The sequence below is a fragment of the Schistocerca americana genome, chromosome 10, assembly GCF_021461395.2.
Source record: "Schistocerca americana isolate TAMUIC-IGC-003095 chromosome 10, iqSchAmer2.1, whole genome shotgun sequence".
Classification (NCBI taxonomy): Eukaryota; Metazoa; Arthropoda; class Insecta; order Orthoptera; family Acrididae; genus Schistocerca; species Schistocerca americana.
In genome coordinates, this window is record NC_060128.1 from 138,469,859 (window position 1) to 138,496,544 (window position 26,686).

The window sequence follows — 26,686 nt, forward strand, 5'->3', positions numbered from 1 at the left end:
TCAAAATAGTGGAAGATACCAATATTTCAGTGCGGATGGAATTTTCGGCTGGCCACCTACCGTTTGTCTTTACTCGAAGCAAAAAGCTCTCTTGTTTCACTTAATACTGATTCTCTGCAGGCTTTCACAGTATAATTATCGTCTGTCATTAACGTCTCGAATTCAAGTTTTTCAGCACCTCGGTGGCGATCTCATCAGGGTCAAAGTCTTTGACCAGCCCTCAGTTTTAATGAAGGACTTTTTTTTCTTCTAAAATTGAAATTGTCGATGTCAGTATTCCTTCTGCCTGCTAATAGAATTTTTTTAATGAAATGCATCACACGTAGCTGTCGATGTGTTCCTTATTACGAGTACCGGTTGTGGTTAATAACTATCATGCTAAAATTCATGGTGAAACATTCTGCTGTCATTTATTTTGCACAGTCCGCTAATAATTTCGGTAAATGACCGTTACCAAACTTACCTGTCATAAAAGGCAGGAAAGGTACGCCATAACTTGAAAAAAACTTGTTTGGTCTTTTAAGCCCACCACAGAACCTAAAAAATTTCTCACAACAAGAACTGTGTACGAAATCTTCGTCAAGAAGAAACTCCTACTTCTGTTCAAATTATGGCATAATTTCACTGCCGTTAATGCCAGCTAGGCTTGATAATGGTCGTTGACCGAAGCTAGTAGCGAATTGTACAATTATATGGTGGCTGGATATCTCCAGATACAAACATACATAATAACCATTATCACAGCATAAAATTGCTTACATTAGTTATGTATCATGACACGTCATAACAACATGGCAGTGACGTGGGGCGTAAATAATATATGAAATTTTTCACTTTGATTATGTTATTAAGCAGAACCAGTAGTCACAATAAAGGACGTAACGCCAGCTGCAAGCGATCCACGCATTTCATGAAATATTTAAGAGCTGTTGGCAGTCACCTCTAATAAAACTATAATAACTGATTATTTCCATTTTCATAAGAGAAAACCTCTGCTGGGATGCATTAGTTAAAATACCTCATTTATCTGCTCACCAGCGTGCAGATAAATAGGAGTAAGCTGCAGGGAAAGACGGATAATGTACAATAAGTGCAGAAACCGAGGGGAAACAACAAGAAAGGTTGACCAAGAATGCTCAGATTAAAGAGAGTATAATACAGGGATGTAGCCTTTCGCCCTCAGTATATATATATCGAAGTAGTAATGATGGAAATAACAGATAAGTTCAGGAGCAGAATTAACATTCAGGATGAAAGGATGTTGTTGTTGCGGTCTTCAGTCCGAAGTCTACTGCAACCTTCCTTTGCTGCTATATCCTGTACAACCCACATCGTCTCAGGTAAATACTGCAACTTAAATACTTCTGAATCGGCTTACTGTATACATCTTTTGGTCTCCCTCTACGATTTTTGCTTCTCACACTTCCCTTCAGTACTAAACTGGTGATCTATTGATGTCTCAGAATGTGATCTACCAACCGATCCCATCGTTTAAATGGCTCTGAGTACTATGGGACTTAACGTCTGAGGTCATCACGCCCGCTAGAACTTAGAATTACTTAAAACTAACCAAACTAAGGACATCACACACATCCATGCCCTAGGCTGGATTCGAACCTGCGACCGTAGCGGTCGCGCGGTTCCAGACTGAAGCACCTAGAACTGCTCGGTCACAGCGGCCGGCGATCCCATGGTCTAATCAGATTGTGCCATGTATTTCTTTTCTCCCAGTTCTGTTCAGTACCTCCTCATTAGTTACGTGATCTACCCACCAAATCTTCATCATCTTTCTGTAGTACCACATTCAAAGCTTCTAGCATCTTCTTGTCCAAACTGTTTATCATCCATGTTTCGCTTCCATATATGACCAAGCCCCATACAAATACTTTCAGAAACGCCTTCCTGACACTTCAATCTACATTCGGTGTTAACAAATTTCTCTTTCTGAAAGGCTTTTCTTGCCATTGCCAGTCGACATTTTATGTTCTCTCTATTTCGGCCACTATCAGTTATTTTGCTGTCCACAGTACCATAACTCATCTACAATTTCAAGTGTCTCATTTCCTTCAAATTCCTTCAGTATCACCTGATTTAATTCAACTACACTTCATTATCCTTGTTTTGCTTTTGTTGATTTTCATCTTACCCTTTCAATACACTGTCCATTCCGTTCAACTACTCTTTCAAGTCCTTTGTGGTCTCTTGACAGAATTACGATGTCACTGGCAAAGCTCAAAGGTTTAATTTCTTCTCCCTGTGATTCCTACTCGAAATTTTTCTTTGGTTTCTTCTACTGCTTGCTTATGAAAGGATATGAATAATAAATTTCGTTAATGATATTGCCATCGTCAGCGAAAGCGGAAAATAATTGCAGGGCGTGCTGAATGGAATGAACAGTCTAATGAGTACAGAATGTGCATTGAGAGTAAACATATGAAAGAGGAGTAGCAAAAATAAGAAGAACAATAAACTTAAATATGAAATTGGGGATCGCGAAATAGACGAAGTTAAGGAGCATTGCTTCCTTAGGAGCAAAATTAACGCATGACAGACGAAACAAGAGCATAAAAATCAGACTAGCGCAGGTATTCCTGGTCAAGAAAAACCTGCAGCTGTCAAATACTTTTACAGACCTTAATTTGAAGAACAAATTTCTGGTAATATACTTTTGGAGCACAGCATTGTATGATAGTGGGAAAATCAGAACAGAGGAGATTTGAGGCGATAAGGTGTGGTGCTACAACTGAAAAAAAAAAATGGTTCAAATGGCTCTGAGCACTATGGGACTCAACTGCTGAGGTCATTAGTCCCCTAGAACTTAGAACTAGTTAAACCTAACTAACCTAAGGACATCACAAACATCCATGCCCGAGGCAGGATTCGAACCTGCGACCGTAGCGGTCTTGCGGTTCCAGACTGCAGCGCCTTTAACCGCACGGCCACTTCGGCCGGCGCTACAGCTGAATGCTGAAAATTAGGTGAACTGATAAGATCAGAAATGTCGCGATTCTTTGCCGAATCGTCGAAGAAACGAACTTATGGAAAATGTTATTTTAAACTGCGGGCGACTGCAACCAAATTGCCACATTTTAAGGAATTTTAAAACAAAACGCATGGAAAACACTGCAAGAAGAAGGGACAAGATAATGGGACGTGTGTGACATCAGGGAATAACTTCCATGGTGCTATAGGGAGCTCTACAGGATAAAAATTGCAGTGGAAGATGGAGATTGGAATTCGTCAACAATTACAATTGAGGATGTAAGTTGAAAGTGCTTCTCTGAGACGAAGAGGTTGCCGCTATACGTGGTGGGGCGCATCGAACCAGTCAGTAGATTGATGGCTGAAAAAAATGATAAATAAATTAATAAAATAATTTGAAAGTATATCACACGAAACATTTTTTTCATTTGTATTCATAATGTTTACTATCAAATTGAATTTGATGTCACGTACTAATGTGTATGGCCCCCAGCGGTCTAATAAACGTTAACTTCTGAGTCAACGCAATCTAAAGAATCAGAAATAGCAGAAAGAAACCATTTTAAAAACAAAATACTAAATTTGGAAGGCTTTCAAAGCAGAAGAAATAAAAAATCAGGGACAACATGGACAGAAGAAAGGAAGAGACTTCATGGGAGAAAATGAGGGAATACTGGAAAAATAGGAAACAACAACAAAGGAAGAAGAGGAACTGAAGTTGTTGGCGTGATCCTAGTTGGTCAATACGATAAAAAAAAATTAAAAAAATTGTTCAAGTGCAAATCGGTTTTGCAGGTGAGGGTTCCATATAAACTTAATTATGTATACTGACAGTTCATCCATTTTGGGAATCCAGAATCTTGATAATTTTTGTCTGTTACCAACATTGATACTGGCAAGATATTGGTCCCAGGAATTCCGAGACATTTTAATTTTCAAGTTTGAAGCCGAATAACAAATGACAAAAGAAATATTTTTTTCGTGTCATAGCCTATAATTACTAATCAACAATTTTCTGATATTTTTCTGTACTTGTACTGTCAGACCTTGGTTCTTATTAAATTTCATAATCCTGCGTCAACAGGAATTATACTACATGTTTCAAGGAGTGAGTTTTCGGTTATCAAAATATGTGACATAAACGGCCATATCTTTAGGTTGCGTTGACTTCGAAGTTAACGTTTATTACACCGCTAGTGGCCGTACACATTAGTACGTGACATCAAATTCAATTTTATAACTGTCTGAACACAAACGAAAAAAAAAAAAAAATGTTTCTTGTGGTATACTTTCAATTTAGCAATTTTCGGAACTTTTCCTTTGGTTCCGCTGTGAAACCCTGCAGCTTGCCAAATTTGATGATCCTAGGTCAACGGGAAGTAGCGCCTTAGCGGTAGGTTTTGACGAGCGAGTTTGCGAGTATTAAAGTATGTGACATAAACGGCCGTATCTTCTTATTAGATTGACTTACAAGCGTCAGTTTCTTACACAACCAAGGAACTGTAGACTTTAGTATGTGACATAAATTTTAACTTGATACGTCTTTCCATTCCTGAGAAAAAGGGTTTGACTGACACACGGTAAACAAAGCGATTTTATACGGGTTCCGTTTTTACCAATTGAGGTATGATGTACTAAAAATGGTGCATATAGACATGCTGCATTTGTGGCGTTTGTTCCGACAGAAAGAAGTGTCGGAACTGACCAAGGACGTAATATATAAAAGTTAATTTTCGATGAGGGGTGCTTGAATTTTCACGGAACGGTAAAACGTGTGATGTCGCGTACGAGCGATTGATAAAGACAGGCGGCGGGAAGAAATTTGAAATAGAGCCGGGTTTTATCTGCAAGATAAACAGAAAAGGCGAGCGCAGAGCGATATCTTGAAACAGTTCCCTGTGACACGCAAATCAACCTCACGCAGGCGGCGGCGAATGTTACTAGTCGCGCATTCCACGCGACAACGGGACACACCATTTATCTTCCTTAAAAACCCGAGTGTCTACTCAGCCACTTCCTTTCATTCTCCCCCTTTTTTGTTTTCTTTTTATTTTCGCGCTCTCCCGGCCCGTTTCCATATCCACAGCCGCCGGATAAACATCTGCTGCTCGCGACTGGTTTCTTTCTCTTATTGCTGCGCGTCTGCGACAAATTACATCTGGAGTAACGCGTCCCAGATTAGCGGGCAAGCACAGTTTTCAGTAGGCGGTGTAAAGGAGAGGGCGGAAGATATTGTGTGTGCGCAGGGCGCAATCTACTTGTCAAGTATGACCGCGTTGGTAGGTCCACGTGTAAGGGCCACTTCGAGATTTTTAATTATAACTTGGCGACTGGACAATGTTGTACGGTAAAAAAAAAAATGCCTTGCTGGCTATCAGAGACCCAAGCTATTAACAGGGCGGGAAAGTGGAAAGGAGGTGAAGGATTTAAGGGTGAGAGAGGAGAGAGAGAGAGAACGAAAAACACACCGACGAACTCAATCTCGACGACATTTTTGCCGAACTCCGCCGGGCAGAATCGCAGCCCACGCACGTAGGGGCTGAAAACAATAACACCGCATCAGCCACAGGCGTCCTTTTTTTTCCTTTTTTTCTTCTTTTCCTTTCCTCCCTCCCTTCTCCCTACGCCCTACTTCTTCTCTAGATGCTTTTTCTCCTTCTTCCATTTACGCCCCGAAGCCTGGGTGGTAATTCTTTTTTTTTTTTTTTATGCGTGCGTCGTACCCGGGGGTGATGCAGTTTTTCGGGGAACTGCTGAGGACGTCGCCACGGTGTGGGTGGAAAGAGATGGTGGCTGGAAGTGATTATTTTCTACCCCTCTTCTCACCCCAACAACCCTCCCGGCCGCTGAAACCTGGAGCGGCGAAAATGGTCAGAGCGTCCAATGGGGCTGCGTTCGGGTAGTATGGGGGAACTCCGCGAGTGTGTGATAGGGAGGCGACAGGGGTGGGGGGTGCAGCGAGCTGGAGGGGCGGTAGACCGAGGAAGGGGTGCCGAGTTCCAACCCGCGCTGGCGGCGACGGCGGGGTGGCGCGTCTTCGCGAGTGCCGAGCTTTGGACCGCGCGCGCTACTATCTTCGGCGCGCGCGTGGGCAACGAAATGCTTTGGCCCGAACTGAGTTGCCCCTCCTGCGTGTGGCGACTGGGCGTTGTTGTCGGCTCAGTTGTGTGGAACCGACCCGGCCGCTAACAGTAGCCGTGGAGTAGGCGCATACGACGGAACCCGTGACGAATTCTCCACACAGTAAATCTCAGCGCAGCGGCGCAATCAGTCCTGAAACAGCTGTTCGCGTTTGTGCGATGTGCGGAGCTATCTTTGCGTTCATTTCGAACAGCTGATTCGACAAGTGTACGACCGTTTCTACTCAGCGACAGGTGGCAAAATTATAACATCTCTGTAGTTTCTTAAAAGAAATATGTGACTGACCGAAGACGAGAAGTTTCAGCAAATCAGCTTTTCGCGGAAAGTGTCCGACAATAACTAAAAGCAGATCGAATAGTGTGTCGCCACATATTCTGTGCCTTCACATACTGTACTAAGAAGAGCTGCCACGAATAGAAATAGTGTTGCAGAAGAGACCTCCAAAATACTGGAATGATGTAGGCCCTACATTCTAAGATAAATTCGTAAGATCTTTTGTCAGTCTGGGGTTACATCAAAAGTGCAGTGCGTGTAGTGTGTTTTAATGACTTCAGAACTATTTCTTTGCGCCAGCGACAGGCTGAAATTCATCTGAGCAGTTTGTACATCTGACTTTTGGATAGTATTCTGAACTTAACCTATCAATTCATTTGTGATGTGTGGAAAGATGCGTCATTAATTTTATGGCAATTATCTTCAATATTACTGTCGTTTCAGGGTGGTGACTATTGGATGTTCAACTGCGAGTGACGTGAAAAGCAGTTTCATGCATCACCATCTGTTACGTCTACAGCAATATTTGTGGTAGACGCTGCTGATTAGGCGAAACGTGTTAGGCAGAGATATAAATTCATTGTTCATTTGTCTAAAAATTGCGATCAGTTTCGCACTGTGTTGAAGTGCGACGTGTTGACAGTTATATTCTGGTCTGCAGAGTGATGTGTTCTACAAAATAGCAACAGAAAAATTTAAATTATCTTGTTGTTCGTGATAAAGAAGCGTCTAGTAGCGAGGAAACCGTTGCGAAACGGGCGCGCGTAAAATCTCGCGGAAACAAAATACAGGTGTTTGGGGTCACGCCTTTCGCGCGGGAGTCGGTTGCGCGGCTCGCCACCAGGCGGCAGCGCGGTCGTCCCGGTAGGGGGAGGTCCGGCGGCGGTGATCCATCATGGCGGCTGACGCCGGCGCGCTCTAATTGGTCGAGCCGTCGTCACGTGGTATGCTAATTGGCAGCGGGGTGGGCGGTGACGGCAGCGCCGCGAGTCGCTTTTTTTGCTCCCCTCCCCTGTCGCGCGCTGCGGCTATCTCCGCTCGCCCGGTTCCCCACTCCGGCGTTCTTTCCTTCCTCGTTGTGCCGCTCTCTCTGTCCCTGTCTGCGTAACCGCGCCCCCTTCTTTCCTCGCTACTGGCGGCGAGCGGAGAGCGTCTACGTGTGCACTATCGTCGCCACGGAGGAGGAAATAGAGCGGCGTGGTAGTTATTGCGGAGAGAATGCGGCGGACTGTATACACGGGAAGCGTTGACGGGTGACGTGCTGCGCGCGATGGAAGGGAAGCGGAGTCTGCGGAAACTCGGATGTTCGGAGTGATTTTTGACAAGTGCAGCGAGTAATGATGGATGCGACGGTGTCGGGAGTGGCGGCGGATTGCTGAGGGATTTGAGAGACTGGAGGATACGGGATTTGCGCGGCAGTGCTAAGCAAAGTAGGTCGTGCAGGGGAGGGGTGGGGGTAAAGACGGGGAAAGGGTGCAGTGGAGGGGAGAGGGAGGGGAAGAGGAGGAGGCGAACAGAGAGCACCGCTCGCGGCCGGCGCCCGGCAGGAAAAATTAATGATCATGAGTTCGTTTTTGATGAACCCGTCCGGCGGAGCCCAGGCGTCGGCGGGCGCGGCGACGGCGGTGTCCGCCGTCGGGTACCACCAGCTGCACCACCAGCACCACGCGCCGCACCAGCCGCAGCACCAGCAGCTGGCGCCGCAGCCGCAGCAGTTGCTGGTCGACCCCAAGTTCCCGCCGAGCGAGGAGTACAGCCAGAGCAACTACATCCCGGCCGACTTCTTCGGCAGCGCCGCGGCGCAGTACCAGGCGTACCACCACCACCAGCAGCACCACCACCACGAGCACGACCACCACCACCAGCACCACCACCAGCACCAGCAGCAGCACCACCATGTGCACCAGCCGCACCACCACCACTACGCGGCGGCGACGCCGGTCGCGGTCACCGCCAACGGCTACGGCCCCGGGGGCGGCGCCGGGGGCGGCTACTACTACCCGCCGCCCCCGGACATGGCGAGCCCGCAACAGCCGTGCGGCCCGCATCCTCCCCCGCAGCCGCTGACGCCCGCCAACAGCGGAGGCGGCACGCCGAGCCCGCCGCCGCCGCCTCCGCCGCCCCCGCAGGCGGCCCAGCCGCCCCCGGGGGCGGCGGTGACCGCCGCGCAACCCCAGCCGCAGCCGCAGGGGCCGCCCAGCGGGGCGGATAACCTGGAAGACGACCAGGAGGACGAAGAGGCGGAGGAGGCGGAACCGGACGACAGCTCCGGGTCCGGGGAGCGAATCATCTACCCGTGGATGAAGAAGATCCACGTCGCTGGAGTCGGTGAGTCGCATTACATCTGTCCCGTACCTCAATAAACTTCACATGGCGGATAAAATCGTCCGTATTGGCCGTTAAAGCAATTTGAAAACATTTCTTCTTTGGACAATTTCAATAAACATTTTTTGGAACAGCGATCAAAATCTCTTTTTAAAATTCAGTCTTGATCGCACCACGTATGCTACAAGAACATAGGTGACCGGTTTCGGTCATATCACATGACCATCATCAGACCCATGGCATCCTTCGAAGATGGTAGGTGGAGCACTCTTCTCAGCTGCTGTGATGTCACCTACCATCTTCGAAGACGTCACCTACCATCTTCGAAGGATGCCATGGGTCTTATGGTGGTCATGTGATATGACCGAAACCGGTAACCTATGCTCTTGTAGCATACGTGGTGCGATCAAGACTGAATTTTAAAAAGAAAAATTTTCTTCTTTGGCTCCTGCAGTGCAAAATATGCCCTCTAATGCCATGATTATTACGAGTATCAGCCAGCTACACTGCTCTTTAAATAATTTTTACTTTATATATCACTTAAGATATCAAAAAAAGTCCAAAACGATTTAGAAAAGATATCTGTATGGTGCGAAAACAAACAATTGACCCTAAATAACGAAGAGTGTGAGGTCATCCACATGAGTGCTAAAAGAAATGCGTTAAACTTCGGTTACACGATAAATCAATCAAACTTAAAGGCCGTAAATTCAACTAAACACCTAGGAACTACAATCACAAACAGCTTAAATTGGAAAGAACACATAGAAAATGTTGTGGGGAAGGAGAACCAAAGACTGCGTTTTATTGACAGGACATAGATAATGTAACAGATCTACTAAACAGATTACCTTCACTAAGCTTCTCCGTCCTCTTTTAGAATCCTGCAGCGCTATGTAGGATCCTTACCTGATAGGATTCACGAAGTACATCGAGAGTGTATAAAGAAGGGCAGAACGTTTTGTATTATCGCGAAATAGGGGAGACAGTGTCATTGATATGATGCGGTATTTGGTGTGGATATCATTAAAACAAAGGCGTTTTCCGCTATACTGCGGAATCTTCTCACGATATTTCGTTCACCAACTTTCTCCTCCGAATGTGAAAATATTTTGTTGACTCCGACCTAATAGGAAGACACGATCACCGTAATAAAATAAGGTAAATTAGAATTTGCACTGAAATATATAGGTGTTCGTTTCTTTACGCGCTGTAGGACGGTGGAATAATAAAGAATATTTGTGAAGGTGGTTCGATGAAGCCTCTGCCAGGTACTTCAATGTGATTTGCAGATTATCCATGTAGATATAGAGGTAAATGAGCCCATTTCGGCAAATTGCCATAATCAGGTGCTCTTGCGTGTAATATTGTCGCTGCTATGTCTTGTCTTGTTTAGAATCATTAGTTTCTCCTTAGATGTAAGCAGGAGATTAATAATTCTACAAAAAAGGAGACAGGACATGACAGCAACGATATTACATGCAAGAGCACCAGAAGATGTCAGTATGCCGAAATGGGGTCATCGTGAGTGATTTATACAATGAAAACTACTTGAAGGCCAGAGTAGCTGACTGATATTCATAACAACTTTGAAAACATGTGTGAATAAAAATCCTGCGTCAAGATTGCGAAGTTTGTTTATTTATTACTGGTTTCAGCTCATTACCGAGCCATATTCAGCTCAATCTAAAATGTTGTTCAGTGTGTGACACTCATATTTTTTACAGCTAAGTCACCCTAATGAAATAAAATCCTAAAGTGAAAATCTTAGTTGGTTATTTAATTGACAACATTAATCACTAATGAAACGTTTTTACAGTGCCAATTTTGCCACACACATGTACAAACGATCGACATCAGTGGTAGCTGCATCGCCCATAAGTGGTTGTAAACGAAATATTACGAGGGGAATTTCGTGAATAATGCACACTAATATTTTTACTTACACTGTTTTTGCAGTATCTCTCTTCATTCCTTCAGTGTGGTCTTCCTGCTTCTCGACGTCCGAATCCCATCGTCTCCGAAGCACTATTATTCCATCCATAACACCTGTTCATCTGTCTACTGGCTCTTGATGACGGTGGTAGAAAGCTCTTCCAGGGGAAGATAGTGACGCCCACGCATAGGTTTTTTTCAATTTTGGGATCAAGTTGAAGTCTGGTGGACTCATGTGTGGGCTGTAGGAGAATTCGGCAACACTTCCCATCCGTAGTGAGGTAGTTTTTGGGCTACAACATTGCCGATATGCGGGCGAGCATTGTCGTGAAGAATGATTGGCCCAGCCTCGAGCAACTAAGGTCAGGTTTTGTGCGTCTTTCTGCGTAGGTTTTGCATGAAGTTACGTTAACACACCGCTGTGACACATGTTCCACATGGGACTCTGTCAGTATGATTCCTTGGTGATCGTAAACAAAAATCATCATTTGCTTCAGCTTTGATTGAGCGCGTCTATATGTTTTTGTACGTGAAAATCTGAAGCTCTCTACTCCATGGATTTCAACTCCTCGTTTCATAAATAGCGATAATTCGCTACAATACTCCTTGTACCTTCAAGGTCGAATATTGTTTGAGAAAGGTTGCAGTGTACATGCCTTTTTGGTTTTGTTTAGCAGTCAGACAGTGGGGGACCATTTCGTAGACATTTTTCTCTTCTTCAAATCATTTGTCAGAATACGTAATACTTATGTTGAGAGAATTCCCGTGGCTTTAGATAATTCCTCACAAGTTACACTGCGATCTTCTTTAAGAGCATCTGCCGCAAGTTTCGCACTTAGTTCATCTGTTGATGGTTTTGGTCTTCCGGGTCTTGGATTATCATCTATGCTCATACGACCACCACGAAAACGATTAACCAAATGTGCAGTTCACTGTTAACTCACCACAGACTGCACTTAACGTACTGTGGATTTCTGACGCGTTTTTGTTGCTTGAAGTTTCGTTCTTGATATACGACCTCTTGTCTTCAACACTTCCAGTACCCGAGACGCCTGCTGGGTCCATTTCTATCTTTCGCCAATTTTACGTTAGAGTACACAGTGAAAAAACAAAAAAACAAAAATGTGTGAAATCTTATGGGATTTAACTGCTAAGGTCATCAGTCCCTAAGCTTACACACTACTTAACTTAAATTATCCTAAGGACAAACACGCACACCCATGCCCGAGGGAGGACTCGAACCTCCGCCGGGACCAGCCGCACAATCCATGACTGCAGCACCACAGACCGCTCGGCTAATCCCGAGCGGCAGTGAAAAAACAAAAACTCATATTTGTTCCTCGAGTTCCCAACTGCATGTGTCGTGATTTTCATTGTTGCTGCATCAAATAATCGACAGTAATACCAACATGTGTATTATTTGTGAAATGTCCTTCGTGTTTGCAACATTCGCATCAGGAACAAGGAAGTATCTGACAGCTGTCAGCCAACTAAGAGCTATCACATAGACACTTTCTTGTTTCTGATATGAGTGTTAGAAATAATATCTTGTTTACAACCACTCATGGGCGAAGCAACTGTCATTACTGTCGATCGTTTGTACATATCTGTGACAAAATGGGCGCAGTAACAACGTTTCATCATCAACTACATAACCAACTACGATTTCACTTTAGGATTTTATTTAACATGCCCTACTTACCTCTAAAAAAAAAAAAATGAGGATTTGTAGCGTCACACACTGAGCAACATTTTAGATTGATCTGAAGATGGCTCAGTAATTAGCAGAAACCGATAATCAGTAAAGAAAATTTGCGATTTTAACGTATGATTTTTACTCCCACGTACTTTAAATCGACAGATCACGTATTCCCTCCCCTCCCCCCCTCCTCGACAATATCAAAGAATAGCTTAAAATATTTTTATTATAAAGTCACGACACGTTTCGCCTCAGTGGAGATGCGTCTTCAGGTGATATCTACAAGAAAGTGTGACATTACAGAATCACAGTGATTTTGAAAATGGATGTGTCATACCATAAAGCGCCATCAGTGAGAGCTGAGTAATGACAAGACTTTGTTTTATTTTTCAAACAGTCATGTCGCGGCAAAGTAAATGCTGCAAGTGAAGACCCATCATTCATAGTCAAGATTAAATCAATAGCTGCTGGAATGGCACCACACCTGTTAAGTGAGGGGAGGCCGGATATAACCATTTAAATTTCTGTCTCTCGTGCAACTATGGGAATTAACGTAAATCATCTCATTAGCATGCCTTAATTTCGACAAAGAAGCTTAATAAAGTCTCGATTGTCTCACCAGGCCGCAGACATTACAGAAGTACGCACAGCGCCAGCTTGGACAGTACAGCTGGTTTGGTATTACGAACCACGTGTGCAAGATGGTGCTAGCATGAAAATCATGCTATCTATAATAAGAAAGGTGCGTGTTTGTTTCACGTGTTAGGAATTCCTTTTTCACAAACGGTTAAAAACTTTAAAATATAAGTTAATACACGCCTAGAAAAAAGCTAATAATATGAACTTTTTAAATACTACATTGGACTATTTTTTAGAGCCCGCAAGCGTAAAGCGTGTTCACAGCATAGCAGACCACATAAAGAAAACAATACGTTCAATAAACTTCTTTACTCTGTGTGGGCATCTTCCTCAGCAAATGTCAGAATTGTTATTGGTTTTTCCGTCTTAAGCTTATTGCAAATAATTAAAGAGTGTTTTTTGCCAGACGCGTTTCCCTTTTATTTATAAATCGCCTTCTGTGATCGTTCTCGAAATATGGAAAAATAATATGCCTAGAGGATTAAAAACTTCTAGAACTGGTAGAGGGGCGTGGGTACATAATATTTTGAATAGGAGCCCGTGTTCTCGGAAACGCACCATTTCCGTTATACGATGGTTTCAGTTCAGATGTTTAACTCAGCCACTGCTGCTTGAGGAACGGAATTAGGGGTGATGCAGTACAGTTACTTGTTAACATTTCGAAAGGAAACAGCGAAACATCCATTTATCACTTAACCAGATTTGTATATATTAACACTTGAACATTACATTTTTTCACTATTCCAAAACAAAAAAACAACCAAACATAGTGTACACACAGAACAGTACTGGTGCGTTACAACAGCTGCTGGATGTGACGGCCACCGACGTGTGTTACGTGCATTGTACCTACGAAGCATATCTTCATCCAACCTGGTGTCTCTTCAGTTTCTAGTGCCACTAGATCTTCCTCTGTCTCTACAAGAGTCCAGTAAATTAAACGCTGCATACTACGTTAAGTGACATCAGGTGACCGCGTGGCGTATTGTCAGTCTGTCTGCGCTATTGCTTACCATGTCAAGCAACTCTGAGAATTTTCTCTTTCCCTAAGCAGTTAGACGTCTTAACTGAACATTCGTAGGACGGAAACAGTACGTTTCCGGACGTGGATTCCTATTGAAAACATCATATAATCACTCCCGGCTACAAGTCCTAGGAGTTTGTAGCGGGAATTTCGAAACACCCTGTATACCTCTTGGTATTTAAGGTAAAGTACCCAAGTATGGACCCTATTTCCATTATCACCTGTAAATTCATCATAACGCTGGAGAAAAGTAGTCTACACGCTTCATCACACGCCGAAGTATGTTTACTATAGGTCCTAAGCTCAGCTTTTGCTGCACCTTAGTGAAGCATGTCAAAAGTGACGATAATACAAAAAAGCAGAATAAATTTCTTTTTTTCCGTGTGTGATGAAAAATTTGTTAGTTCCTCAGACTATCTGTTTCAGTCAAAAGTGACCATCTTCAGATCTGCAGCAAAACATGGGAAAAACACAAATACAAGTAGTGGATAGTCTACAGATTATAACAACAAAATAGGCCAATGGGCATTTTTTTTACTGTAATGAATTATACATGTGGTAGGCCCACTAAAGATTTTAACGATTGTATTCTTCTTTTTATTCTAAACTGTACAATTATATGGCTGAAGAATATGTGTACAACTACAGTAGCGATATCTAACGAGCTTACGACAAAAGTGTTTCGTGGTTGCTGTACAGCAGGTTTTTATCAACAGTAGAGATAACTCTAGTGGGCACAAGATTTTATGTTCGTGTGACGATGATAAACTGATTTTGTTTATCCTTTGACGATGCCCATGAGTTCATTATGTTAGTATATGTTTTTACAACAGGTATGCCTCGTCATATTTAAAGCGCATAATTTTCACATGTATGTCAGTAACATTTGTCATTGTGGCCTATTTCATTATGTTAAGCTGCAGACAATCCACTAGTTGTATTTGTGTTTTTCCAACGTTTTTTGCAGATCTGAAGATAGTCATTGCTGACCGAAACCGGTAGTCTGAAGACCTAACGAATTTGTGATCACTGACGGAAATAAATAAATTTTTTGTACAGTTTCTGGGCCACTGTACGATTCGCGACCATGCCGAAGCTTGTGACAAAAAAAAAAAAAAAAAAAAAAAAAAAGAAGGCTGACATTCCTTTATTTGTGAGGAAGGTGATCCTAATTTGGGCCCTGTGCATTAATGACACGCAAAATACTTAGAGTTGGTAATAAAATCGCTAGACACAGAAGAACTTGCAAAAATTTATTACTGCTAGATAACGCAGGAGTATTAAAAATTACGTTTCAAAGAAAGCGTGCGAATGAATGTAGCTGTATGTGAAATTTTTCCACTGCATTTTTTGTGGCTCCGCTAAAAGCACTGTATGCACCTAATCCATTTTTGTCCGTTGTTGTCCTGCACACTGGACATTTTGCATCTTCATAGTCGTCACTTTCGTCATCAACATCTGTGTCATCAAAATGTGAATCGAAATCTTCTGCATCATCAGAGTCTTCAAGCGATTCAGAGGAAGAAACTTTTCTTTTCCCCTCTAGGTATTCACAATCTCTCTTCTTTGTTGCAGCTGTTTCCTCCTTGTACATAATGTGAGGGACAATCAAACAATTTAAAATCAGAGACGGTAAAATAGTCTATATTAAAACTGAATGAAAGTCCAAATACGCAATAGCCGTTGATTGTGTTTTCACTGTATGACGACTTGTTTCATACCCTGGAGGTATATCTTCAGATCGCATAAAGCTAATACTTCATTTGCCACTAATTCCAAGGTAGAAGTGCGCCTAAAATCATGTCACTCCTCGGTAAAACTTTGGATGAAACGGCAGATGGGCATTCGATCAGAACCATGCGTGACAACTAATACATCTCCACAACACAGTCAAAGGGCGAACCGGACAGAACCTGACAATCCATGTATGATAGGATAAAAGTATCGTCAAAATCTGCGGGAGAAACAAAGAATTAAAAGACACGCAGTCCTTGGGAGTCGTCAGCATACTAAAATCACCCGCAGATTTTGACGATGGTTTTATTGTCATACGTGGATTGTCAGGTGCTGTCCGGCTCTCCTTTTGAATGTATTTCGGGGATGTATTAGTGATCACGCATGGTTCGGATCGGATGCCTATCTGCCCTTTCATCCATAACTTTACCTTGGAGTGATTCGTTTTTACGCGCATTTGTTCCCTGGAATTCGTGACACACGTACTATTAGTTTTATATGAGCTGAAGATATACCTCCAGGGTACGAAACCGGTCATCATACGGAGAAAACGCAGTAAACAGCTATTGCAGATTTGGGCTTTCACTAAATTTTATTATAGACTATTTTACCACCTCTGATTTTAAATAGTTTGACCTTCACACGATGTAACAAATTTTTTAGCTGTGGTTGCCAGGCCTATAAGGTTATTTGACTCGTCCTTGTCTTGCTTCTTCTGATGCGACACCACAATATTATTCTTGTGAGGCGAGCCTCTGATAAGGGTAGCTGAACCTCGTTTGGGTGGAAGTACTTGGTTCGATGGCAGACACAGATCGAATTTCCTGAGGTTATATACATTGATTATCAAAAGAAGGAGCTAGTTCTGGTTGCATAAAATTTGCAACAAAGGCATTTTCATCAAAGGGGAAAATTCCCGTGGACCTAAACCCACTGAGCCGGCCAGAGTGTCCGTGAGGTTCTAGGCGCTACAGTCTGGAACCGAGCGTCCGCTACGGTCGCAGGTTCGAATCCTGCCTCGGGCATGGATGTGTGTGATGTTCTTAGGTTAGTTAGGTTTAAGTGGTTCTAAGTTCTAGGCGACTGATGACCTCAGAAGTTAAGTCGCATAGTGCTCAGAGCCATTTGAACCATTTTAGCCTAAACCCACTGACGGTCGTTGGCATATTAGCAGCTCTTGTGTAAGCACATCCATCGGAGCACCTATTTGATAATGAGTAACAACTCTATTTTCGAGCACATCCAACCATCTTCCAGCTTCTTGGGCATAGCATGATTTTCGTGGAAACATAAAAGTTACGTCCAGTGGTTGCATTTTATCAGTGCAGTGAAGACACAGGCCAACTATAACACCACTATCTTGGCCAAACTGAATGTCATCGATATGTGTCATATGGCCCTTTTAAAATCAATAGCACCGATTCTTAGCTGACGTTTGCCTTTTATAGCAACAACTTTTTTGCTAACACTGCCCAGACATGTTACAGAAATGGGTGGAGTGATAATTCTGATGAAGTGCTGGAACGCTTTCGTGAACATGTCCAGCTGTATCCACCCAGAAGGATGAGCTGCTGCGATTGTACCTGGATGAGTTCCGCCGAGTTATTCACCCTAGTTTTGCGTGGATAAATAATAACGGGCGGAATAAATTGTCTGGGTACGAACATGCACGTTACAAGAACCACAAAAGAACTACGTTCTATATATATATATATATATATATATATATATATATATATATATATATATATATATATATATATATATATATATAGGTACACGCACCTACAAAATTACATCGAGATACCACACATAGTCAAGGCGATATGGCGCCATAAACATTGAGATTGAGATGCATGAGAATCTGCCGCATCGTGCATGACGTTTAAATTTATTACTTCTTTGATACTAACTCTATTCGCAGAAATGCATCACTGTGCGACCCATAGCTCAAGAGATATGATGTCATAAACAATGGGATGTGTGAAAAAAATCCTTATCATGTATGAAGTTTTAATAAGGTTTTACTTTACTATTAAGATACTCTTACAGCCAATTTAAGCTAATTCTTGACAGCTGAACTGCTTTCAACTGATAAGCGCAAATGGCTGTAGGCTGAAACGATAGCCGCCTACAGAGCTATGAAAAGCGTTGCCATAGAGACGTTTACAAAAGCGCGTTGTAGACATTAAGCATACGACTGTTTCATAATTTCAAAGGTATTTTCACGAATACATGGGAATGAAACTTTTTCGATTTTGCACAACAACCACAGTTCATTTTTTGTTTCGTCTTCTAATAGAAAACTAGCAAAATATATACCCGTGCATTCCGGCTTTCCCAGCTAGTTACTTTATAAAACTAGCGCAATTCTGCCTCTTGTTTAGGTTTTCAATGAACCACTGCTTTTTACTATTTGACTTATGAAGTCTTACAGCACAGGGATGAACGCAAAAGACCGTCAATGCAGCGTAAGAAAAAGTAGATTCAAGAAAGGTGAAAAATTGCCAGTAATGTTTCTGCATCGAGTTTTCTTAACCTCTGCTAACAACAAAGGAAAAAGTAGTCATTTGCAGAATAAGTAAACAAGAGGGTAACGGCATTGAGTAGCTAAATTATGCTCCAGTTTTATAAGGCAATACTGCTTTTGCTCTATGAGTAACAAGTTGTATAGACATATTATGTACCATATGTACAGAATGGCCACGGAAGATGCATAATAAATTAAAGTGAAAAGCGTCTGGAGAAAAGTATTGTTTAAATATCTGCAGCAAGCTTGAGACAGAAAAATCAATAATAATTGATTCTTTTCTTTCATCATGTATTTCAGCCTTAGGTCACACAAACGGCGTCAAAATCTACCAGCCAACAGTCTTCTCTATGAATGCAGAGAAATTCCACCTACAACACACCGATTGATGTATTTTTTTTCTGTACAAACATAGTTCAACATTTTCCGAGCCATCTTCAGTGGGCAATTATTTATTTTCTTTCTGAAAATTATTATTATCATTTAACATCTGGAGATGCACATGTACAAAAAAGACACATTTATTCGTACAAAATAAACCAAAGGTAATGAGCTTATGTGCATTAAATCAGATTTGAAAAAGTTTATTCAAGTGCTTTGGGATACACAGTATTTTCGATCTTTCCGTCTTCTGGAACAACAATTTTTCGGATGACACACACTTGAGCATGCGACACTGTAACCGACTATGTGAAACACACGGATTTCCCAGATTTAATTCACACAGTTGAAGCGACTGACCTCGTGCCTAGTTGATGATCTTTGTGAGTGTCAGCTGAATGTCATTTCGCTGGGAACGATGGGAATACTTGGCATCGACAGATCTGCTGCTTTTGACTTGCCATTCAGAAGTGTAGCTTTCACGAAATTCGGCATTAGTCTTCTGAGGTGAGCCTAGCTCGATACAAAGTCGTATCACGCCTTTTAATCCCGAAACTGTCAGCCATAGGGACTCGAGGGCTGTCATACTGTCACAGTAAATTGTTGCAGATACCACGTGATACGTGTGTCAATTTTGGTAGAAATTTCTTCAAGCGTTCGAGGGATATGCTGATATGTCACTGTCTATGCATCTCCTCCTCCCCTCTCCCATGCTCCAAACTCTAGGAGTGAAACATCATCATGATTGTCACCAGTTAGTCTGACGACAGCGAAAACTGTAGATTTGATACTAATATCAATCGTTATCGAATGTGTTTACATTTTGCTTCTTAACCCCACTCCCAACTGTATTGGGGGTGGCGAAATATTATCCCACAGTATTTTTATACAAACTAGCTGACCAAGCCGGCAATGTCCAGGAATTCATTTTGCCAATTTTATGTTAGAAACGACGCTTTATATGTACTCCTGCAGTAGACTCAGTGTGAAACGATCCCTAACAATTTCTGCACGCTGGACGCATCTGCTTTTCCAATTTACAACGAGGCTTTGTAAACTTCTCTTTAACAACGCCTTTACATAGCCCTATAGATAGCTTTTGTTTTCGTCTACAGCCATTCGCGCTTCGTAGTTGAAAACTGCCAGGTGCCAGGTGTCACGGTTTCCCTTCAGTAAACTCGACTTTTGGAGTGTCTTAGTAGTAAAGAATAAATTTATTAGAACTTCATACATGATGCGGCACTTTCTCACGCTTCTCAGTGTTTACTATGTCGTATCTGTTGAACCAAGTGTCGCGCAATGATATATTTGTGCAGCTACATTCAGCGGTATATACCGTCTGCAAAATATGTTGCAGAGGTAGTAACAAAGTTGTAATAAATTTAAGTGTCATGCATAATGCGGCAGTTTTCACGCATCTCAGTGTTTATGGCGTCATATCTCGTGAACTATTTGTGGTAGCATGATATAATTTTGTAAGAACGTTTAGCGGCATAGCCGGCCGGGGTGGCCGAGCGGTTCTAGGCGCTACAGTCTGGAACCGCGCGACCACTACGGTCGCAGGATCGAATCCTGTCTCTGGCATGGATTTGTGTGATATCCTTAGGTTAGTTAGGTTTAAGTAGTTCTAAGTTCTAGGGGACTGATGAGCTCAGAAGTTAAGCCCCATAGTGCTCAGTCCATTTGAACCATTCAGCGGCATATGTGAATACAGTCTGCGAAATATGTTGCGCATAGAGTTAGTAGCAAAGAAGTAATAAATTTAAACGTCATGCATGATGCGGAAGTCACTCACGCATCTTATTGTTTATGAGGTCATATCTCCTGAACTATGATCCATAGGTGGTTCTTTCGCTCACAGCGACTGTTGCCTGATGTTAAGGGATATGTGTACCAAGAGTGGTTGAAATCGGTGCAGTGGTTAAGAGGAGATGTGGAAAACATACATTCTCCCTCTCTCTCTCTCTCTCTCTCTCTCTCTCTCTCTCTCTCTCTCTCTGTCTCTCTCTTTCTCTGCCCCCCATCCCCCGCCACACACACACGCAAAACGTGACATGAGTCATACGTATAGAAAATTTGATTGAAACTGCTCCAGTCATTCGTGAGCTCTTTTTTTACTGTCACAGAAATTTTCGCACCGTGCGCACAACAGCTTACAAAGTACCATCACAATCGGGTGAATGCTACAGGAACGCATAGAAGACTAACAAACACATCAGTATTCACTTTTACGAGTATGTATTGGATTTAAGTCTCAGTTCACACAAAAGGTATCATAAAGTGTCAGCTAACAGCCTTCTCTATAATCCGAAGGAAATTCTGATTCACTTTCTTTTATTTCGTTACGCCTAGACATATCTCAGCACGTTCTATGCTTTCTTCAGTTGGGCTTTATTTATTTTGTTACTGAAAATTATTGTTATATGTCATCCTCTTGTGGACGTGATGTGAGTTTTCATGTGGGCCTCACGGGAGGCGTGCCAGAGATAAGTGACTGCAGTCGCGCTATCCTCTGTGTGCTCGGTAGCTCTGATGGATAGAGTGTCTGCCATGTAAGCAGGAGATCCCGGATTCGAGTCCCGGTCGGGGCACACATTTTCAACCGTCCCCTTTGACTTATATCAACGCTTGTAGGTAGATGAGGGTATTCATTTCATTGTAAAATTTACTTTAGTTTTCATATACAGTTAGAGACATACGTCACTTAGTTGAAGCTTTATGTGTTGCATGTTTACGTTATGGTGATAAATTTAGGTCCAGGATATTAATTTGTGTATACTACACATACTAACCTGCTTGGCTAATAGCTTCACGCCAGGCATGGGATCACATGTACAGTAAAAGCTTTTTCACCGTTGGCTTGCGATGTTGCCACGAAGTCTTGTGGCTTCTTCTCGTGAGGGAGTGCAATGAACCGTGACCTCATGCTTGCGCTGAAGGCACGAGACATTTTTTCGCAGAAGAGAGAACGCTGTGACAAATGTATCATACGCTATACTCATCACGTTGAAAACTAGGTAAGCACGTAGATGGTATCTATACGTAAATGCGTTCTAAAATGCCCTTTCGTTTCATTTTACGTCCTGTTGTAGTTTGAGAAAAGAAAAAATAGTCATCCTAATACTTTCTGTCAATTTTATACAGGTTGTCCTAGGTGTAACGTTCAATATTCAGGGATATGACAGAACCGGTAATTCGAAAACAAAAAAATTGTAATCACTGGCTCTTAAATGCATACCTTGAAGAACTAAGAGCATTCGTTCAGTACAAGAGACGTGTTTCACGGTAGCAAATGTAACAAGTGTTCACAGCTCTTAAGGTATACATTTTAGAGTCAGTGAATACAATTTTTTTTTTCGAATGACCGTTTCTGTCATATCCCTCTGTCATATCCTACTGCGATACCTCATCTATGCGGTTGGAGAGCAAACGAACTTGCCTGTTGTTTCTACTAATATTAGTGGAAGAAAAGGCAACTTGTTTGCTTATCAAGCTTCAGTATGAAATGGTTCTGACGAGGAGTAACGGAAAAGTCCATTAATATGATTTTCTCTCACGCTTCATATCTATCTAGTATGACGCTTACGCATGTGTTGTTTAATCGTGATTATTGTAATAATAACTATTTCATCTGACTCACATTATTCTTGGAAGGAATTTTGATATTCAGGAAATGTCTTAAAAGGAGAATGCATTTGTTTTAAATACCAGAGGAAATGAAAGGCTGTTGATGGAGAACACAACCAGAACAAGATTCTGCACTTATATAATAACGATGTAAATTAATGAGGTGAAACTTGATACAAAATTGTCACGGAAACGTGCATTTTAGAGCGTTAAAGCTGTAAGGCGAGTTTGTTAAAACGTATAACACCGATTAGGTGCTTGGGTTTGATTATTAATATCTTTTCTGTTACCCGTCACGATTTTCTTTTATTTATATTTCACGAGACGCGTTTCAGAACATGATTCCCAAAAACTAATCATGACCCATAGTCAGACTCTGGAATATACAAAGTAACAAGCCAGAAATGCTCCATGTTATACGTATGAAAAAAGGGCCGAAATTTCAACACTAAGTACACACAGCACATTAAAGCGTAGACATCCAACAGACACACATCAGCTGTGGCCCCACACACACATAATACAGGACACATATTTGTAAAAGTAGAGCGTAATGTCAACGTACTCCATCGACTAAATAAAGGGCATAAAATGTATTTGTTAGAAGAACTGGACATATATTCGCATTATAGAAAATATGAGGCTATAATATTAAACGAAATATTTGAAAATCGATCAGTGAATTTCTTCGGATGATCTGACAGTATACTTGAACAAAAATAGGAACACATAGCAATAAGTACCACTGTAAAACATATGAACCAGTTATGGTCCAGATTGTCAAGATAAATACCCTCTACACGAAAGCGTATAATACTTTGTGGAAGACCTATAACATTATCTCTGCACCTCAAAACACCTTTGTAACAGTTCCTGTAAGTTATTCTCCACGTATACCGTGCACAGATAATGGTTTGTGATGTTTAACATGTGTGAGACTGCACAAGTGGGCCACAAGAAAACTTTACGAGTTCTTCCAAATTTCGTCACTAACTACATATAAAGATCGATAATCAACTAAAAATTTGTGCGTTTTTTATACGTTGCAGTAAAGTCAACAAAACAAAGCAGAACCTCACACATCAAAAACATTGGGCAAAAATGGCATAGCGCGCAGAGAAAAACGCACATTAAAACGGGAATCGTTTCACGAAACGAGTCATGTAAAACATAAATGAAAGTAAATCGTGCATGGTGGCAGAAAAGTTATTTGTAAACAAACCTATTGTTTTCACAGTCGCAGGCTTTCACAAACCATTTATAATGGATCAAATCAGATTAGGTTTGCGTTTCTTGAGAAACAGAAGCGGCAATGCGCCTTTTTTTATTGCAGTTGACCAAACATCTATTTTGTCTTTAAGAAAACAGAGTTTCACGGTTAACAGGTGCAGTATACTTAATCATTAGAAGGACAACTGAATTATAAATGTTTAAAGACCACTACACTAAAGACATTCTTAGTAAAATAAGACTCGAGTAGGGCCTATTGAGAAGTAGCAGAAACGAAATTAGCGACAAACTTAGCATGAAAACTGGGTACCACATAGCAGATGAAATGATGGAACTGAGCTACCTTCGAAGCAAAATAATGCGTTATAGACGAAGCAAGGAGGTGTAAGAAGCACACTACCGCAGTCAAACAGGCCGTTCCTCGCTGAAAGAAATATGCTAGTATCGAACATAGACCTTAATCTGAGGAAGACATTTCTGAGAAAGTACGTCTGGGCCACAGTATAATACGGATGTGAATCTTGAGCTATTGGTAAAATGGTGAAGACAATCGAAAAGATAGAGATTTGTTGTAACAGAAGTACGCTGATTGTTAATTGGGCTGATAAGACAAGAAATCACAAGATTTTCTGTAGAATCGAGGAAGTGTATGTGTGGAACACAGGGACAAGAAGTGACTGGATGACAGGACATGTCATGAGAGCAGTGAATAACTTCCATAGTGCTAGAGCGAGCTATAAAGATAAACTATAAGGAAATACAGAAACCAGAACATATACAAAAATGATTGTAGTCGTTAGGCGTAGTCGCTACTTTTTAAGAAGTTAGCCGTGAAAGGAACTTTAGGGTTTGACGTCCCGTCGACATCGAGGTTATTACAGTCGAAAGTTGGCCGCATCAGACCAGCTATAAGACAAAGGATAAATTTTAAAAAATCCTGCGGCATATTTATTTAGTTTTGGTGTCCAGGAATCAATATGTAAGGTATATTTATTTAGTTTTGGTGTCTCTGAATCAATAAGTAAGGCATGTCTGAAAAGTAGGCACCGTTTCGTTTTAACGTTGCCGGAGCACCAGCGTCGCAATTCCGCACATTCACACTCGTCTCTCCGGTTCATTATCTTTGCATTGATCCCATTATAGCGAACAGTGTTGTCTTTTCATTTGTTAGTAACCGTTCAAAATGTTTAAGACAATCTCTGAGCTTGCCTCCTGTGAAGTGCGTTCTGTCGGATGGTGTTGTGTTTACATTTGTTAGTGATCGTTCAAAATGTTAAAGAAAATCTCTGAGCACGCCAGCTGTGAAGTGCGTTCTCTAATACGGTTTTTGAACGCATAGAACCAGCTGGAATTCACAGTTAACTTGTAGGGACTTATTGTGAAAATGTAATGACTGATGGAATGGTAAGAAAGTAGCTGATGGACGAACCAGTGTTCATGACGAAGCACAGAGTGATCGGCCTTTTGTTGTCAATGATGGTTCGGGTAAGAAAGTGAGTGAGAAAATTTGTGAAAACGGATAGTTCACAATAATAATGCTTCGTGATGAGTTTACACAAATTTCTAAACTGTCACAAATAGGTTAAACTTTTGCAAATTGTGTTCCAGTTGGGTTCCGAAATGCTCGCGGATTTCCACAAAACGAAGGGATTTGGCAGTGCTTTGACATTTCATACGCGATATAGTGATGAGGGAGTCGAATTATTAAATTGTGGCTGATGAAACGTGTGTTTGTCGTATCACTCCAGAATGAAAACGACGTTGTTGTCATAAAAATCATGTGCACTGTGTTCTGGGAAAGACAGGACATTCTGCTTACTGAGTTCCTACGTAGAGGAGAGACCGTCAGCGCAGTACAAAACTTCGGCGCGCAGTTCTAAACAAAAGGCGTGGAATGCTCAGGCACAGTAAAGGCACTCTATCGCTTCACGACAACGCAGACCCCGGTACTGCTGGTGTCACTCAAAACCTTATCCACCAATTCCGTTGGGAGCAGTTCGATCACCTACCGTACAGCGCCGACCTCGCATCTTTTCACTACCATTTGTTCTTGAACTTCAAGTGTGATATTGGAGGAAGAAGCTTTGTCTTCATTGGCGTCATCTTTCTATGAAGAGGGCATGGAAAAGTTGATTTCCCGCTACGACAAATCTCTGAACAATGGTGGCAATTATGTAGAAAAATAGCTTAAGAAATGGTCTTTGCTGTAAAAATAAATTTTGTTTTGAAAATGTTTTTTATGTTCTTTTTCCGAAACGGTAGGTATTTTCCGAAAATGTCTTGTAAATTCTGATTCAGAATAGAACCATTCACTTATATGCGTATTCACCAATATGATAGTTGAAAAGGTGAGAGAAAAGCTTGTTTCTTTTTTGTTTACATTCAAACAACTCTGTAACTCTGAAAAGGCAAATCTCCAGATTCTGGCGGTGTCTTACACGTGATGTAGTTCGTGATGTAGTTCGTACCTCAGTCAGATGAGAAGAACACCTGAACCCAGTGAGAATATGGTGCTTTACTTAGTGCAACAAATGCCAGTTAATGGTACTGCGTGCTTTTCCGAATATACTCGATTAGTACTTCGTCTGACTTTGCGAATAAAAGCACTGTCTCTGGTTCCGAGCATTATGTTGTAGGTTTCAGAGGTTCGGAAAAAAAGCAGAATGTGCTCACTAGTGACGCAGCGTGACTATTCAAGAAACTTAGTACATCTTTTGTGTAATATAATAGCTATTTTATATTTCTGCAATACATATATTTATATTCAGTTCCCACTGGAGTGCTATAGGGTGTATAGCTGCTACCAATGTCAAATCAGTTCGCGACGTATTTTTCAAACATTTTAGTGTTTCCTGGCATACTACCAGTTTCGAATATTTTGCTAATCATCAGATGGCTCCCTCGCATTTAATGATCAGCTGTAGGATGTTTACGGTATGTTCTCGTACAGTGTAAGAAACTCTTTTCGAATTGAGGTATGTTTGAAATGGAGATGAAAAATCTATAATACACTGAAGTTGAAAACAACAGAATCAATGTATAATTTGTGTAATTATGGTAAAACCTTCCCGAAAACTTACATATTACGTGCTTCGCGAAATGTGACGTTGATGCATTTATTGTTATAATGCGTGAATCTGTCCTTATAGTCATAAATATTACGAGA

The 26,686-nt window shown here is 41.8% G+C and overlaps 1 protein-coding gene across 1 annotated transcript in view; it reads left to right on the forward strand.

The window, feature by feature from the left end:
* The first annotated feature begins 7,958 nt into the window (after positions 1 to 7,958).
* Positions 7,959 to 26,686, forward strand: part of LOC124552304 (homeobox protein Hox-B4-like) — a 198,419-nt gene continuing 179,691 nt past the window's right edge. Inside the window, exons 1-2 of the mRNA XM_047126579.1 lie at positions 7,959 to 8,209; positions 8,420 to 8,724. Of these exons, the coding sequence (XP_046982535.1) occupies positions 7,959 to 8,209; positions 8,420 to 8,724 (556 nt within the window). The remainder of the gene's footprint in view (positions 8,210 to 8,419; positions 8,725 to 26,686) is intronic.